Source organism: Rhinoderma darwinii, chromosome 4, assembly GCF_050947455.1.
Source record: "Rhinoderma darwinii isolate aRhiDar2 chromosome 4, aRhiDar2.hap1, whole genome shotgun sequence".
Classification (NCBI taxonomy): domain Eukaryota; kingdom Metazoa; phylum Chordata; class Amphibia; order Anura; family Rhinodermatidae; genus Rhinoderma; species Rhinoderma darwinii.
The window spans coordinates 221,007,851-221,026,944 of NC_134690.1; the positions used below are offsets into that span (position 1 = coordinate 221,007,851).

At 38.1% G+C, this 19,094-nt stretch overlaps 1 protein-coding gene across 4 annotated transcripts in view; it reads right to left on the minus strand.

Moving 5' to 3' along the window:
• ASCC3 (activating signal cointegrator 1 complex subunit 3) overlaps window positions 1–19,094 on the minus strand; it is a 630,293-nt gene that overhangs the window by 151,564 nt on the left and 459,635 nt on the right. For all 4 annotated transcript variants that reach the window (XM_075862208.1, XM_075862206.1, XM_075862205.1 and 1 more), the window contains 5 exons: window positions 10,517–10,636; window positions 9,981–10,145; window positions 8,427–8,513; window positions 4,830–5,006; window positions 4,374–4,599 (listed from right to left, as the gene is read on the minus strand). In XM_075862208.1, coding sequence (XP_075718323.1) covers window positions 4,374–4,599; window positions 4,830–5,006; window positions 8,427–8,513; window positions 9,981–10,145; window positions 10,517–10,636 — 775 coding nt within the window. The remainder of the gene's footprint in view (window positions 1–4,373; window positions 4,600–4,829; window positions 5,007–8,426; window positions 8,514–9,980; window positions 10,146–10,516; window positions 10,637–19,094) is intronic.

Here is a 19,094-nt window from a genome sequence, read left to right on the forward strand (position 1 = left end):
CACTGCTCATACAAGTCTATAGAGGGGAGGGGGAAGCAGGAGCAGAGTGAGAGACACACACACAGATGTGCTGCAGCTTCCTGGTATATGTTACTATCTCAACCCAGTGCTGGATTCTCAGCTGCACTGCTCATTACTGCTGTATAATCTCCTCCAAGCTGCTGCAGCTTTGATATATGTGATAGACAGAGAAAGGAGAGCAGGACTCTCCGCTTTTCTATGTGCAGTGTATAGAAGCCATGCTAACCATTAGGCTCCGCCCACTAGCTCAGAGTCAACTGAGAATCAGAGATAGAGCCTGCGGAGGGGAAAACTACTAAAAAATGGCATATAAAGTCATATAATAGCCAAAAAAATAGTGATATATCTCATGTACACACATGTGATGGCTTATTCTGAAATGTAACCATGAAGGTTAGGTATGCTTTAAGCTGAGCAAACCATACAAAATATAAACAATCAATCAAGGAGTAAGCTGCAATCCACAAAAACATAATGTCAGCTTTCCGGACATGTCTGTTTTAGTAAATACTTGTTTTCCCTATTAAACAACAATTCAATTCTGAAGTAGGGCTGGGCGATTATGACCTAATCAAATCATGTTTAATTGAACATGTAACCTCAATTACGATTAATGAACTAATTTTTTAGACCACACCCCTTTTGCATACCACGCCCCTTATTTGCATGCCACGCCATTGAATTAATATTTATTCTCTGAGCCTGTATACTACTGTATATAATATACCAGCTGACACTGCCCCACACAGTATAATGCCCCCATAGAGCTCCCCACAGATTATAATGCCCCATAGCTGCTTCCACACATTATATTGCCCCCATAGCTGCCCCCACACAGTATTATGCCCTTATAACTGCCCTCCACACAGTATAATGCCCCCCATAAATGCCCTCCACACATTATAATGCCCACATAACTGTCCTCCACACAGTATAATGCTCCATAGCTGCCCTTTACTCACAGCATAATGCCCCATAACTGCCCTCCACACAGCATAACGCTCCCATAGCTTCCCCCACAGTATAATGCCCCCCATAGCTGCCCCCACACAATAAAATACCCCCATAACTGCCCTCCACTCAGTATAATACCCCCGTAACTGCCCTCATAGCTGCCCTCCACAGACTATAATGCCCCCATAGTGCCACCACACAGCACCAATAGTGCCTAATAAAATACATACTCACTTAACCCCGTTCCAACGACGAGTGGCGGAAATCCCTCTGGTCTGTGTGGCTCGGCACAGACAGGCGCGAGGACATCAATGTCTCGCGCCTGTCTGCCTAAATGCGCAAGATGGACGTTGATTAATTGCGATGAATTTCGGTTTCTGGTTTTTTTCCGATTAAATTCCCAGACCTATTCTGAAGCACCTTTACGGAGAAATCAGCCGTTCCTCTGTTATTGCCCATGGAAATGTTTGAATAAATTGACAACTGGGTGTTACCATTCTCTTGTCAGAAGGGTGTGTCCCTACACTCTGACTCTGTCCAATCAGTACTGACAATGTCAGAGAGTGTGGGGGCACACACTATCGACAAGGGGAATGGTGACACCCATTTGTCAATGAATTCATACATTTCACAGAGGAATAACAGTGAAAAGATACAACTCAAGAGTTCTAAGAAAAGATGCTCCAGAATTGTTATTTCATGGGGAATACAAGTATTTACTAAAACAGACATGTCAGGAGAGGTGACAGGTCCTCTTTAACGGAAACTACATTCGTAAGTACCAGGAAACATATCAAATAGAAGGAGCTGGTCCATTCTAGTGGAATATTTTCTTTTGGGAAGGGAGAGTGGCGACAAGGCATTAATTGTTCTTTCATGTCGAATGTCTGAGGATGTGAATATTGGAATGCAAAAAACATTGTACTGCGTTATTTACACCCAGGACCCACTTTATTAGATCAAATGGACCAGATGTTTTTTTTTTTATACCAGAATGAGAAGAGTTTAAAATGAATAGTACACAAAATAGAACACAAAACACCTTGTTAATAGCAGATCAGCAAACTAGCTTAAAGCGTACCTCCAGTTATAAAACAACTTTTCAGAAATGAATAGTACAGGTAAATATTAATTACTTTGTAATATATTTTATTAAAGAATTATGCTTCCTTCTTCACTTATCAGGCTGCCCCCTTCTCTTCACTCAGCCTCTTATCTCTAAGAATCTGTCCCCAACCTCACACAAAAAAGTCTATTGAGAGGGGAGGGGGGAGGAGAAGGCTGCTAATTGAATTATTACCTCACTTTGAACAGTGGTAGAGCATTATCTTAGTAGATATTGTATCAAAAGTGCTAGGTGTAGCAGAGCGAAGAAACTGCGTGTCTCTTTTTCCAGCAGCTTCCTCCTTCCCCCCTCCCATCTCCATAGACTTCTGTGTTAAAAACAGAACAGAGCTAAACAGCCTGATAAATGGAGCAAGAAGCATATGTCATATTTACAAAGTTTCTTATATTTACCTGCACTATTAATTGATGAAAAGATGTTTTAGAATTGGAGGTATGCTTTAAGATGAAAGGTGAGAATAACAAAATAACTATGTAATACAACTGTGATATGCAGAACAGCAACTCTGAATTCATAGCACACAAACCTTGGAGTGAATGGTTACAGCAGCAAAAGGTAATCACCTACACTGGGCAAAAGCTCACCAAAACCAGACAGTTAAAGACTGGTGTAATGATGTGGGTTATATATTCTTGGGCACACACTATGCACACTAATATCAGTGACTTGTCATTTACATGCCACAGCCTGCAAAATATTGTTGCTGACAAAGGGAAGCCATTTATGGATACAGTCTACCCATCTTCTACTGACTACTTGCAGTAGGGTAGCGCTATGTCACAAAGAACATGTACTCTCAAACTAGTTCCATGAATCAGATCTTAATAAAAAAGTCCACCTTTTAGACATGGTCAAATGGAAAGTTTGCAGCGTCAATGTGCAACTGACAAGCAATAACTGTGTGATGCGGTCATGTCACCATAGAAGAGAATGGGGTAGATTTATTAAGACTGATACGACAGTTTTAAAAAACAATTGGTTAGAGTAAGATGCGACACATTGCCTTTTGATAATTTTTTTGCACCTTTTGGATGGCAGTGTGCCACAATTGGATGGCAGTGTGCCACAATTGTGGTGTAACGACCGCAGTCATGTGCCATTCATTCCGCCCCCATCGAACATAAAATAAAAACGATGTATTCTTACCTCAGCACTACTCTGTGCTTCCCAGCAAGAGGGCCCTAAACGCAACACAGCACTCAACGTTTGGAGTGCTGTGTCACATACAACGTCCTGACAATGCCTGGCGTCAGTACCTTGTATGAGCTGCAATGTGCTGAGGGAGCCTGAGGGGACCGGTGGGGAGAAGCAAGGAGTAGTGGTGAGGTGAATAATGCATACAGATTTTTGTTTTTTATGGTCTGATGGGTAAGGGGCGGGTAGTCTAATTGGGAAGATGAGGGTATGGGGCCCAGTAGCTGGGGGGGGGGGGGTACGCTATAATTTACGCTAGTTTTCTGGTGTGATTTATAATAAATCTGTTGTAGACCGGGTGGTGTAAAATGCATCTTTCATAGTAAATTGCTACTTTTGGGCCTTGTGTGACTTTTCTACGCCAGAAAACTGGCGTAGAAAGGTTGATAAATTCCCCCCATTGTTTTCAGCACCTTGTTGAATCAATGCCACGTAAAATTCAGAGTGTTCCAATGGAAAAGTCATCTCCTACCGAGTACTAAAAGGATAAACATAATAAAATGGAATGTACATAGCAATGATATACCTAAATAAGGACAAAAGCAATATACTGCACATTCAGTCAAGTGTTCTTACTGATAAGGTCACCATCCTCTTCCAAATAAGATATTGCTGCTAGTAAAGGGGGTTTTACACTGGACGATTATCGGGCAGACAAGCGTTCACAGAATGTTCGTTGCCAATAATTGCCCAGTGAAAACAGGGGAACGATCAGCAGATGAGCGAGCAAACGCTCTTTCATCTGCTGGTCGTATCGTTTTAAAAAAGTGAAATATTATCGTTGTCGGCAGAACATCTTGGTGTGTAAACAGGGAGAAGCACTACCGACATGATAATAATGTACGGGGACGAGCGATAACAGTAACGACCTGCTCGTCCCCATCCATAGCTCCGCGTGACAGGAGCAAACGAGCGCCGATCAACGATGTCTCGTTGATAGGCGCTCGCTGTAACGGCTGCTTATTGGCCGGTGTAAAAGGGCCTTAAGAGTTAAAGATTTTCAGAGTGTGTTACGTAGGGTACTATATTGGTTAAAAATATACACAGTAAGTAAATAATATATATATATTTTTTTTACCAATCTCATCTTTCCTCATATCCTTCAGTTTATCAATAGTTAGCTTCCTATCTTCCAGCTTTGTTAGCACAGTAGGTTGAAGAATAGAGAACTGCCTAAGAGGGCTGGCCCAGTCCCAGAGACGCTTGTCGATGACTTTGCAAAGGTTTAGAAGTTTGTAAGTCATGGCTGGCCATCTTTTCCTTAGGGCTATCTCAAAAAGAGCTCTTACAATTCTTGCGGCATTCTATAAAAAAAACAAAAAAAAACAAATGTAAAGTGCCTTTAAAACAATACTTTGACTTAAAGGGAAGGAATGGACCAGTTAACTAACAATTTTGATCTTACTGATTATATTAAGTGTTACAATACAAAAAATTGTTCTGTATTATTTCATTTGCACATTTTTTTTAATATTTTGAAATACTAATAAGGGCCTTGTGTTTAATATTTAATATCTAACCATTTTAATATTACCTGTGCAACATAAGCAGAATCAGAGATGAGGGAAAAATTGTCAATTTCTCCGCGTCCAATATATGTCTGAAGAAGAATATTTATTTTTCCGTAGCCATTTTCCACTCCACCGGCAACAGGAAGCTCACAATAATTATCAATTAAGTTCTCTAATTCTTCACTTTCTTCTTCACGAACCTATCATGGAAATACAACAGATTAAATATAAAGTATATAAATAAATAAAAAGCTATAAAAAACTTAATGGGTGAGAATGTGCATGAAAAAGTGCTTTAACAAAATGATGCTTCCTTCCATTTATCTCCAGGGCAATGAATAGTGAGATGTTTCTAATGTTGTACATGCTGCCAACCTACTAAAAGCCTGGCTAGTTATGTTAGTGGTCATATTTATTTCTGTTGCTTATATAGTGCCAATGTATCCTGCAGCGCTGTACAAAAGTTGTCATCACTAACTGTCCCCAATGGGTCTTACAATCGAAATACCGCGTCTGTATGTTTTTGGGCGAATGAAATTTACGCACGACTACCTTGTTCCCCTAATGCCAGGCACTGTGGAGTTGAGAACACAATGTCTTGGCTTCTTGAACTCCTGCAAGTATGATTTGAGATATCACTAGAAAACTGTGGATAACTTTTGTCAAACCTGAATTTTCAGATTCTGGTCCAATCCTGAAGAAAAGTATACAAACTGTGGGATGTCAAAATTCAGCTTTTTTTCTCACAACTTTTTATCTAGTCAAGTGAAAACTGAAGTTTTAAAACTTCTTTTGACGTCTCCAGTACAATAAGTATGGAGTGTGCCATTGAGAATTATTCTAATAAAAATATTTTTAATCCTAATAATCTTCACAGAAGGTAAAAAATGGGATTAGGATACCTGTGAGAAGATTACTTATTAAAATGATATCTCCACATATTTCACAGTCTTGGACCTTTACAAAAATACACATAATTATTACTTGCTTCCACCCAATATCTATGTCAAAGTAATTTCTCCGATAGGGCTGCTGAGAAAATTGTTCTTCTGTAACTAAAGCGACCTAATTGAAAGTATATTAATAATGACACAATTACATTTTATTATTCATCACTATTATTAAGGCTGTCATTGACACAGAAAAAATTGCTATGCTAAACAAATTGGCCTGCTAACCCCACCGTCCTGCAAATGATGAGATTTCATTTCAATTTGACCATAGGAAAAGGTCTATCCATCCAGATTAGAACAGTCTTGAATTAATTTTGAATGTATTCATTACAGTTATAATACCAGCATGTAGCTGACGGTCAGTGTAAAGCATACATGCATATCTTTATGATCCAAGTGCTACAATTCAAAGTAAATTGTCATGCAAATAAAAGTCATTTCCCTTGAACTAGAAAAACAATATATTTTGCCAAAATGGCATATCTTCATACTTGCCGAGTGGCGATTTGATTCATTTATATAGGGCCAACATATTCAGCAGCGCTGTACAGAGATTGTCATTACTCACATCGGTCGCTGTCCCCATTGGGGCTCACAATCTAAATTCCAAATTAACCTACGTGTCACTGTTTTTGGAGTGTGGGAGGAAACCCACGCAAACACGGGAAGAACATACAAACTCCATGTAGAGAATATCCTTGGTCGATTTCATACCCAAGACAACAGTGCTAACCATTGAGTCACTGTGCCACAGTTATCACACACACACTTGCTGCAAGCAACAATTAAACACACCATGTCCGTAAACCGCTATTGTTCATCGTGTTCCTGGAAAAAGAATATTAAAACATTCTAGTAGTAGTTGTATATATAAAAAAAAAAACATTTTCTTCCACCTATATCTGCACAGCTAACTGATAAACTGAAGTGCACTAAATTATGATATACAACTGAGCAGAGGAAACAGAAAAAAGGATTAGTGCTGACTGCTATATGTAAGCAAACTGGGTTTCACAAGAAAGAAAACGAAGGCGGAATTTTTGCGGCAAAACCCGCCATGGTTTCCGCTGAAAATTCTGCCTCCAATTAATTTCAATGGTAGTCAGGCACTTTTTTTTCCCGCTAGCGGGAAAAAGCGTTCTGCCCGTTCTTTGGGCGGAGCCTGCATGAACCTCCTATTGAAAGCAATGGGAGGAGGAATCTTCTTGCTGACGGCAGGAATAATTCCGTGGTGGATTTTGAGGCGGGACTCACTTCGCAAAATCCGCCGTGTGAACTGCCCCAAACTGTATACCATAGTAAAAACACTGTACTATACGACGACAATAAAAATAAACTAGACACTGTATCCAAAATGTAACGTAGGAAAATAAACACTGAGTACATATATATATATATACATATATATATGTATATACTCAAACACACACACACATATTTATATATATGTGTGTGTATACATATATATACACACACACACACACACACACACACACACACACACACATATATATATATATATATATATATTTATAATAAATAATAAAAATAAATATATATATATATACACACATATATATATAGAAATAAATAAAGGTATCAGGTTTTTACTACCATAGTAATAAAAATATACCAAAAACAAAGTAAAAATGTATACAATCGTAACATAGTAAAAAAAACAAAACAATAAAGTTCTTTACTGTATTACTATAGTATAAAAAAACATGCACCGGGCACCATAAAACAAACTGTACAAAAAAAAACATTGTAAAAGTAGCACTATAATAAACTGTGCATCATAGTATAAGTGTAAAAAAAAAAAAAAAGTGGTGCAGCAGTACCATAATAAAAAATAAATAACACAGTAGTAAACCAAAACAGTAAACAAACTGTGCATTGTGGTAAAAACTAAACAAAACCGTGCACCATAGAAAAAATAAACTTTGCATCATAGTAAAAAATATAATAGCCGTAAAAAAACCCACAAAAAAACTAGTAATAGTATAACAAATTGTCAAGTATATTTTTCCTTACATTGGCCAATAATTGCAATTGCCCCTATTGTATGCTACTCAGGCTCCCCAATAAGTTTGGGTCCTTCAGCAATGAACACTATTGTCAGTAAAAGGAACTGTTACTCGTATTAATGTATGGCAGGCGTCATGACTGGCATTATGTACATCAGAAACAGTTTTAGGCTCCCTTGTTTTGTTTTTTTATTATTAGGCAGTTTGTTTGTTTTTTACCTCCAAAGGTAAACCAAGAAATAAGGAACACACAAACTAAAAAAATAATAAAGAGTTTTTAATGCATTCATACAGTGAGTAAACTTTTGTGAACGTGTATTTATTTGGTCTCTTTTGAATATTAAAGATTTCACTGTAGGGTAACATCCCACAGAATAGTCCGATCGGTTCTGTAGCGCTAATTAACAAGTCAATGAATGGATAGTTTACTGAAGACAAAATTGCCAGCTCAATTTCAAGTTTCTCCTGGGACCAATTACTTTAAAACAACATCTATTGGACATATTGCAGCATGGCTGGAATTAAGCTGGACGGACGGACGGACGCACGCACGCACACTATTTTTAATGCCATGTCTATATAAATGACAACTGTAAAATGCAGTCTACAAAACATCTGCTACTGAAGAACAATATCTTACCTTAATCTGTTCAAATTCTTCAGCTTTAGACACAATAGCAAAAATATCCCCTTCAGTTTTGTGGGCATCGAATAATTCATTGAATGTCTGCCAAATAATTAAAAAATAAAATTGAACTGATAAAGACCACCTCGCATATTTACGCTAATAAAGTCACACTGAATAACAAATTTACCTGCAAAAACAATTCAGATGATATCAGGGGTCCACGATAACTTCATTAGTAGGACTCATTAAGACATGGGGAGGCTTCTGTAAACAGTCATCTCTTATACCTTAGGCTACACTCAGATGAGCGAGTCCTATCTGCACGTGTAAAAAACGCAGCGTTTTTCCTCCGTTTCTTGTCCGTGTGCATTGCGTATTGGCATCTGTGTGCTTTGCGTGTGGAAGGCGTTTTTCACTTCCGTGCAAGCACTTCTTTTTTTTTTTTTTTTTTTTTCTGCTTTTCAATGTATTTGATGCGTGAAACACGGAGAGCACACGGATGTCGTCCGTGTGCTGTTTGTGGTTTTCACGCACCCATAGACTTAAATGGGCAACGATGTGCGTGAAAACGCACCAATACAGGACATGCAGTGAGTTTCACGCAACTGATACGCTGCATGAAAAACAATGCATGGGGGATTGAATTGTATGGGTCCGTGTGTTGTGAGTGATTTCAACGCACAGCACACGGACGAGTATTACGCTTGTCTGAATGAGCCCTAACATAAACACTATGGGGGAAAGTTAACATTATTACGTCAGTTTTCTGGTGTAGAAATGTTTCAAAGTCCTAAAAATTCTGACTTTTGAGTATTTTCCCCGCTCTTTACTATAATTTACGCCAACTAGTGGAAATTATAGCGAAAACCTACGCATGGCTGGCGTAATTTTATTCTTGGCGCACGGGCAGCCTCGTAATAAATTTGTCACAACTTACTCCAGCTTGTTTTTATTAAGACTGGCGTAGTCATAATACATCTCCCTCTAAGCAGGTAACAGGGTGGGCTTGTGCCGAATCCATGGGCAATGTGAGAGAATTTGCTAAACATAACTAAATATTTATTTTAGGCAAAAACCTACAATATATGATATAATATAATAAAGTATAACAATTTATGTACCTTTTGTACTACCTAAACTCCCCTTTATCTTTGCTGTGCCCTTTTCGACTCCCCTCTTTCTCATTTTAATAAGGCAATCATTTCAATAAAAATAGTTTGTTTAGAGAAACAATCAGAGGAAACACTCAATTTCCAAATTTGTCCTTAAACCATTTTGCTTGAGTTGGAATTAATCCAGTTGACTCTGGCACACAACTGCGGAGAACAAGCCAAGGTACTTCAATGGCATTATTCGTCTCCTTACCTCAAAGCTCCACTTCTGACTACACATTAGGACCTCCGCCAGTCATTCTGGCAGCACATTTACACCACAGCTCAACTTCATAGCTTTTCATACTTGCACCACATTAACTCTCTCATAGGTCCTTGCTTGAAAAGACTACAGCCCAAATGTGTCCGATGCTCAGTCTCATGATTGTATACTTGTAAAGAGAATATTTAGTACCTCAATTGTGTTATATTTAATGTAAAAATGGCTGGAAGTTCTGCCCAGGTCTGTAGAGGAAAAGAATCCAGTCCTTTCTTCAAATCTAATCATACGAGCTTTGTCCAGTTTCCGCCCCACTTCAATTACCAGTTGCTCTCGGTGCTTTTCCAATACGGGATCCATCTGTTGGCCAGTCCAGAGAGAACAGCATTTCCGTTATCAATGCTATCGAGTTTAATGACATAATGAACACTGCCTGCCAAAATCACATTACAATAGATGCCACGTTGTAAAATGTGTTATTATATAGACATCATTGCAAGTTTGATTTCGCTGCTGGATCATACACAGATCACAAAGGGTTAAAATACGCAAGGATCACTGCTTATTTTTTGGCTAAAACCATTTCAATCAACAATGCCTACACAAATTGAACTAAACTAAATGAGCTAAAAGCCGGGCTGTTATCATGTCAGAAAACAAAAGCAAATATTTATCCTGGCATTATGACTGGAGAATAGGGGTTAGATATTCATAAGAAATGGATTTCCTACCTGAAACACCTTATGACTAATGCCGTATACTAATGGGTTTGCTCTCATCCGTACAAAAAGATAAGTGTAACTCAGCCACTTTACTGCTTCCTCCACATTGGTTACTGTTCCGAGGGCGATCTGCAATAAATGATACAAACATATGATTTTGGTTACTTGTGGGGAAGGCAGTATGTTTAGAGAGAGCTGCAGATTCCATATACCGTACAATTAGACCTCTATTGAAAACCAGAATATACAATTTTTTGGACAGGTAATATCTGGGAAATATTTGAGAAAAAAAATAATAAGAAATCATATCCCAATATGTTTTATAACAAGATATTCATTCATTGTAATCATATTCTATATTATTATATTGTTTAGGATGGTGCACCGTTAGGGCTCATTCAGACGAGCGTGTATCATGTCCGTCAAAACAACGGCCGTCACAAGGACTCATGTATTTCAATAGGGCCGTTCACATGACCGTTGTTTCAACGGAGCGTGTGAAGGGTCCGTGAAAAAATAGGACATGTCCTATTTTACTGCGTGTCATGCATTCCTCCATAGACTCTAATCTGGGGGATCTGTGACAACGCGTCCTGCACGGGTGCACCTCAGATGTGAAAACGTGTGTTTTTCATGTCCGAGGTTGCCGACACTCGTCTGAATGTTGCCATAGTTGTGTTCTTGGGCCGGTAAGTGTACATATAATTGAATTTAATAAATACGTCAAAAGTTCTTTGTTTTCTTGAAAAGCGCTCCTAATTCCCTGGTTCCCTTCACACATCCATAGTGGAAAATGATAAAATCCTGTCTTACTATAGTTGCCACTAGGTAGAGCTCATTGAATAGGGATTTTTATAGCTCTCGTTGCATTTAACGGGAACCTCTTAGCAGTTTTGAGGCCTCAAAACTGCTGACAGGGTCAAATAGGGGAGGGGAACAGCGTTTTAAATGCATTTTTTTTTCTCGGTCATGCAAGTTGGTTTGTTTTCCTTAGCGCGCAAGTGCTACTCTCATCTCTGACCACTAGAGCAGTCACTCAAAGCAGAGGGGTGGGGCTTGCGGTGTGTAATGCAGGAGCACTTGCACATTAAATTGGTCCTCAGCGGCACTAATAGTCGTGTCGGGGAAATTAAACATAATTTTCTCGAAGTTTCAAAACTGCTGACAGCTTCCCTTTAATAATAAATGTATAAGCAGTAAGCTCCCACTAGTAGTGGCTGAGAGAATTTCCGTGTTTAACTGGATTTTTTTGTTCATGAATGGTTCAGAAGGGTATCCTAGTAGAAATCCCCGATAGACAGATAGATATGTGATTGAGATAGATAAATGATAGACAGATAAATAGATATGAACTTGAGATAGCTAAATAATAGATAGATAGATAGATATGAGATAGATAGATAAATATGAGATAGATAGATAAATATGAGATAGATAGAGAGAGATAGATATGAGATAGATAGATATGAGATGGATAGATATGAGATGGATAGATATGAGATAGATAGATAGATAGATAGATAGATAGATAGATAGAGAGAGAGATAGATAGATAGATAGATAGATAGATAGATAGATAGATAGATAGATAGATAGATAGATAGATAGATAGATAGATAGATAGATATGAGATAGATAGAGAGAGAGAGAGATAGATAGATAGATAGATAGATATAAGATTAGATAGATAGATAGATAGATAGATAGATAGATAGATAGATAGATAGATAGATAGATAGATAGATAGACAGATGATAGATAGATAGATAGATAGATAGATAGATAGATAGATAGATAGATAGATAGATAGATAGATAGATAGATAGATAGATAGACAGGCAGAGATATGACAATTAGAAGATAGATAGATAGATAGATAGATAGATAGATAGATAGATAGATAGATAGATAGATAGATAGATAGATAGATAGATAGATAGATAGATAGATAGATAGATAGATAGATATATGATTAACAGATTGACAGAGAAAGAGATAGAAACAGAAAGAATATATTTAAAATCGATAGACAAACAGATGTGTACATATAATACCCAAAAATTATTATTAAAACGTTATTCTGCAACCAAAGGCAATAAAAAGGCATTTATATTATACAAACTATGACATATAGGTGTCAGTTTAACACATTATTATAAATAATATATTACTTGTGAGATATAATTATACTAAATAAAAACAAATGATCAACAATTTTGCTTTTTTTTTAATGTGTACTTCGCTAAAATTCTACTTTTACTTTTAGCAAAGTAAATGTAACGCCATCACTAGTCATTCATTAGTCAAATTTAATACCATGGTATAATCAGCACAGTTTATCTATCGATCGATCGATCTATTATTCATCTATTCTATCATGCAAACAGATTCAAATTGAATTCAATGGTAAAAAAATCTGCGGAATACAGATGAGGCTTTTATAGAATTTTATGCCACTGTCAAAAAAACGCAGCTCAAAAATATGCCTTGAAAAAAAAACCAGTAGATAACTTCATTTTCCATTGATACCTCAAAAAAACGCTTTGAAAGTCGGCTCCAAAAACATCTAGATTTAGAGGCTATTTTCTCTTGAAATCAGCCTCGCACTTTCCTGCCTCAAACATAAGCCGTGTGAACACAGCCTAAAAAGTTAAAACAAAAGTAAGCTCTATTGGATGCTGTATGTAGCCGCTATTTGTAGACTACATTATATACTTGTATAGTGCTTCTTTATAAAATAAATAAAAAAAAATAATAAAACAAAAGAATATAAAGAATACCCTGAACATCGTACATTTGACCCTTGAATAATTCAGTTCAGTGCGGTCTACATCTCAAATCCAGGTTTGAAACCATGCAATCTGTCACCCTATCGTAAATGCAATGCTGCGTTTAGAAACAATTTATCTCCTGGATATTCGCAGAAGGAAAACAATAATTGCTTTCTTTGGCCCATGAAATGCACAAACATGGTAAAATCCTAAAAAGCAAGATTTCCTACCATAAAAAATATATATAAAATTCCTGATTTTTCGCGTTCGCTATTCTCTGAAAATGAGAATATTTTAATTATACTGTAATGGAACAATCAAGGTTTGTTGAATTTCATTTCAGTGTTTTGCCAAATACAATTACAAAAAATGGCACTAAATTAAACAAAATGAACCAACAAAAATAATTAGTTGACTGCTAAGTTATATATGTGGAAAGCCAAACCACATGAAATGTAAAACACACGACTATTAGCAGTGACACTTGTGTATGGCAACCTCAGGCAGGTTTGCATCAGATTGGCCGTGGAAAACCAATATAGGAAGCTCCAGACAAAACCATTACTATACCCTTGATGTGCCCTGAGACTGAGGACGGACAATTTGTACAGACAGCACTTCAGCACATAGGAGTCCTGTTGTCTAAACTTGTATGACGTGGCTGTTGTTGTTCCTAGATTCTTCCATTTCACAATAACTGCATTTACAGAAGGAAAAGTCGCATCCATTAGGGTGCCATATTGAAAGACACTGAACAAGTATGTCCATGCACTGAGCTTCCAGCGAAAGGGTCTCCTTTAGCTCCTGTTGGTCTGTCTCTACTGAATTTGGGAGAAGGGGAGATTGGCCACTAGAATACATTATGACAATGGTGGCCAAATCCGGTCCTCGAGCTCCACCAACAGCGCATGTTTTACAGTTCTCTTCAAAGACTGACCGCTTAGACATTAGTACTGTTCTCTCATACAGGCTACTATTAAATACAGCTCTGCTCCTTCTTAGTAATGTTGAAAACATGTCACTGTTTGTAGAACTTGAGGACTTTATTTAGTCACCACTGCGTTACAGTCTCTCCCCATCAGATAGGAGTAGTAGGGACTGGCAGACCATTCATTTAGGGGACATCCGCTCATTGGGACTAGTCAGACCTCCTTAGTAACTGTAATGAAATATCCTGTAGACTATGGCTTAACTTTTTCACACTTGGGCCTCGCCAACCAGAATATAGCAATGCCGGAGTCTCACCATTGGTTGAGGTCCATGCCCACAATGGCTGCATGATGTTTTCTCATTCAGAGGATTGAATCACATATAGACGTTTTATAATTATTTCTATTACTACTGGACCAGTTCCAATTCATATTGTGTGAAGTCTAATTTCATAGCTTTTCTTAGGCTAAATTCACACCGCATTCAGCGTTCCCATAAGTCGCATGTATGCAACTTTATGCTTAAACATGCCATTAAAAAAACCTGTATACTGTGCAGTCTAGTTTTTTTCTGTATACAGTTGTATTGAAAGGTGTAGTCGACTGTAATTTTCAATACAGTTGGGGTTACGGATCCTGACGAAGGATCGGTTTTTAGCATGTGTTTATACGGACGTGGTGTGAATATAGCCTTACACAGTTTATAATCCAATACTCTGACTTCAAACATTTTAACATTACATTACAAAACAGTAGTCTTGGCTTTATGGTCACAATAGAGTAGACCCAGTGAAGTCCTTTAACAATGGCATTTAGTGCCAATTTATAAGCGGACATAAGAACGCATCAAAATTGTGTTCCAGCATATAATTATTGGACCGGACTAATCTCTAGGAATATTTGATGTGGTCTAGACTTGAACATTGGCTATATACATCTAAGTATATATTGTGAATAACAAGCGACCGTACCTATACATCCCCATTTATCTACCTCAGCATTAGTTAATATGGGAATCCTGATGGACTGTGGATTTGTGTTGCACTTTTCAGACCCCAAAGTGGTTACAATGCCGGCAGTATGTTTCCCATTCATCCCTTTTAAAGCACCAACTAAAAGTAGAAGACATCGTATATCAGCAGATAGAAAGTCATTTGGAGAAATAAAGAAGTCGAAGTCTGCCAACATTCTCCACAACTGTTGCACATAAAAATAATGGAAACCTCTCCCCTAATGCTATCTCCAGATATGGCCGGGAAAGTGCAACATTAAAGTGGCAAATAAAAACAAATGGTTAATATCTCATCTGAAAACTCTGAGACAACATGAAACACGTGAATTGGTAAAGGGTCGCATTCGCCCTATCCGATCTTTCACGATCCTCTCCTAAGACGGTTATAAAAAGAACTCTTCACTGGCCATATGTGGATTACAAAGATAAAAGATACGGCCAGAGCGTTTCAGATCTTAAGTAGATATTTATATACTCCTAGGCGATCGCTTTCAGCCGTTTATGACATTTACATTTCACAGGTTATTTTTTTATTGTATCAAAGGTGGCCATAAGCTGGAAACCTGCAGTCAATTCACTGCCAATAAAGGCAAACGCTGCGTATTCTAAAACAAAAAAGAGAAGTACAAAACGGAACCTTTATGGTCTGCATTAAAATATATACATCAGATAGAAGTATAAGAACCCAAAGAGGTGCCACTATAGGAATATCCTGATAAGGCGGCAATGAACTGGTAAGAGCGCTTTATATATTGTAGTCATGTGACGATCCTTTACCAGTCTCTTGTCCAGATGAAGAGAAGTGACAGGGACACTAAGGCCCAGTTCACACTACAGACAGATGTGTGAAGAAAAAGCACAGGGACAATTCTAAGTTACGGAAGCATGGAAGTCAGACATCACCATACCTTTGTGTCTACCTACCATAGCTAAAGAATTAAAGGGGTTATCCTGTGTGATGTAAATAAAGCTTCAGCAAACTACTTTCTAAAATGCTTTGGGCTTATAAACCTTATCACATCAAGATATATGCTTGCTGTCATTGAATGGGAATGTTTTTGTTTACATCCTGATGGCTCAAACCACATACATGCCTAAAACCTCTCACAGCTGGTATTTCTATCATGACTATGCAGTCCTGTGTAAGCTAAATGCTGCAGTCCTGGATTATATTCGGCCCAGCCATGAGACGTATTATGTCCTTATGTGTTTTCACTCTCTAGAAGGAAATAAAAATGTTCCCAGTCACTGGCAGCAAGCAGCGATCTTGAAAATAGTGAGGAATTCAATCAGAAAACACATTAATATAGAAAGTTGCAGAACGTCATTCTTCAGTGATCACGTTATTTACATATAACTGTATAATCCCTTCAATGGTCGTATGCTGCCTATTTTACACATGCTACATATCTCTATCACTAAGGAACGGTCCCGTCTATGCCCATGTAAAGGTGCTCAGCCCTCAATGAACGGGTTCTATTGTTTGGTTACTAAATAACTTGTTAAATCTTAATTCAGTCATGGTGTTACGCTAGATTTGCTGCTTTTTGCAGTTGTTTTAAGCAAAGGCTGAAATCACTTTCACAGCGTAATTCTTTCAGCAGATCAAGCCACTTATACCACGAGTAAAATAATCTATACGTTCTTCTTGCTGACAGAATTATAACTGGGATCACTGCATATTTGGTCTGAGAATGCCATCTGGTGGTAAAACACACAATTAAATCTTGAGGATTTGGCGCCATCATGTGGTCATACATCACATGTGCTTGTGAACAATAATATTCTCATCCATTTTGTCACTTTTGCCAATGGAAATAGACGATGACTTGAGATGAAGAATAAAATCTCTGAGACGTACTAGTCACCATAAAATAAAATACTGTCCTATGTTGCAACTATAGATGTCTGCACAAATTGTTATTCTTTTCTTTGTAACCAAGAACCTGAAATGATTGTACACGTTCTTCAATTACATAGATAGATGAAAAATACATATTGAAATGTGAAAGGGGCCTTACAAAGAAATCCTATAAGAACAATTCTAGGGACTTTTTCCTAGTTGTTTCTTTAAAAAAATAAATAAAAAAAAATACAATTAAAATGATTTTTAAAAAAAAAATTCTATATAATAAAAAAACAATATATTTAAAATGAATATCTCCATTCTTTCTAGGAATTATTGCATTATTATTATTGTTATAGCTACTGTACATGTATTTATGATTAATCTCTACACAGCTTGTAGAGACTTTCTAAGGCCCTGTTCACACGGAGGAATTTGCAGGCAGAAAAAATGTGGAATTTGCAGGCTTAAAAATGTGGCTTAAAATTCTTACAGGAATTTTGAGGCAGATTTTGACCTGCCTGCACTTTCTTTTACTTTTGTTTTTCACAAACACTTTCTCTGCCTCCCATGGAGAGGCTAAAAGCAACGGTGGAAAAAAAAACACCTCCATCTCCCATTGAAATCAATGGGAGGCGGTTTCGGACATTTTTTGCCGAAGATTTCAACGTGGTTTTCGTGTCAAAATCAGCGACAAAAAACTCAGCATGAACTGGCCATAAGGCTCTGTTCACATCTGCGTCAGAGGCTTCATAAGGGGCCTCCATCAAAGATTCCGCCGCTTTTGATGGAAAAACAATAGACACTATGACGGAGACCCAACAGAACCCATTAAAGTTAATGGGTTTCATTGGGCGCAGATGGTTTACGTCAAGTGACGGATCCAACGTTACTGTTTTTTCACTGTTGTGCTCCTATGATGAAGCAGAACAATGGAAAACCCAAATGCGGATGTGGACAAAACGTAATTAACCCCTTGCGTACCTTTGACGTAATAGTACGTCGCTGGCCACTTATGCCAGCGTACCTTCGACGTACTATTACGGCGCAGGAATAAACTGTCACTATGTGAAATCACATAGTGACAGAACAGCGGCGGCAGCTGTCATTGACAGCTAACCGTCTCTGCTACCGGCCTGGGGACCAATTAGCAGTCCCCAATGCCGGCGATTGCTGTGATTGGTCAGTCTCTGAAGACTGACCAATCACAGCCGTCTGTGACGTCGTCTGCAGGAGAAAGCTCCTGTCACTTTCTCTGATCTCCTCATTTCTGTGAGATACGTGAGGAGATCAGAGAAAGCAGTGTAAAAAAAAAAAAAACACTTTTTATTAACCCCTTCCCGAAAATGGGCGTATAGTAACGCCCTGAGGATGAAGCGGGCACAGGAGCTGTGCTCGCTCCATCTTCATCGGATGTCGGCTGTAATATACAGCCGACATCCCACTGCAACTACAGCGATCACTGTCCTCTCCGATCGCTGTAGTTTAACCCCTTAAATGCCGCTGTCAATAGCGACAGCGGCATTTAAGTGATTGATACAGAGGGAGGGGGCTCCCTCTGCACCCCATTGCCCCCCCCGCGAAAAATCGCGGGGTTCTGATGGTTGCAATGGCAACCAGGAAGCCTAGCAACGGCTTCCTGGTTGCCAGGTACGGGAGCCTATTAGGTCCTGCCCAAGGCAGGACGTAATAGGCTCAACTGTCAGTTGTAAAGTGACAGTTACAATACACTGCACTACATCAGTACATACAGAAGTAGTGCAGTGTATTGTGCAGGGGATCAGAAGATCAGATCTTCCAGTCCCCTAGTATGTGTAAAATAAAAAGTAAAAAAAAAGTAAAAAAAAAGTTTTAGATAAATAAATAAATACAAGTTTTACGTAATAAAAACACTAATCGCCTTGTTTCCCTGATCAAGCCCTTTATAATTAGAAAAAAAATGAAAAAAAAAGACAAAAACTAGACATAATAGGTATCGCCGCGTTCGTATCGGCCTGACCTAAAAAAATATCATATTATTTATCCCGCA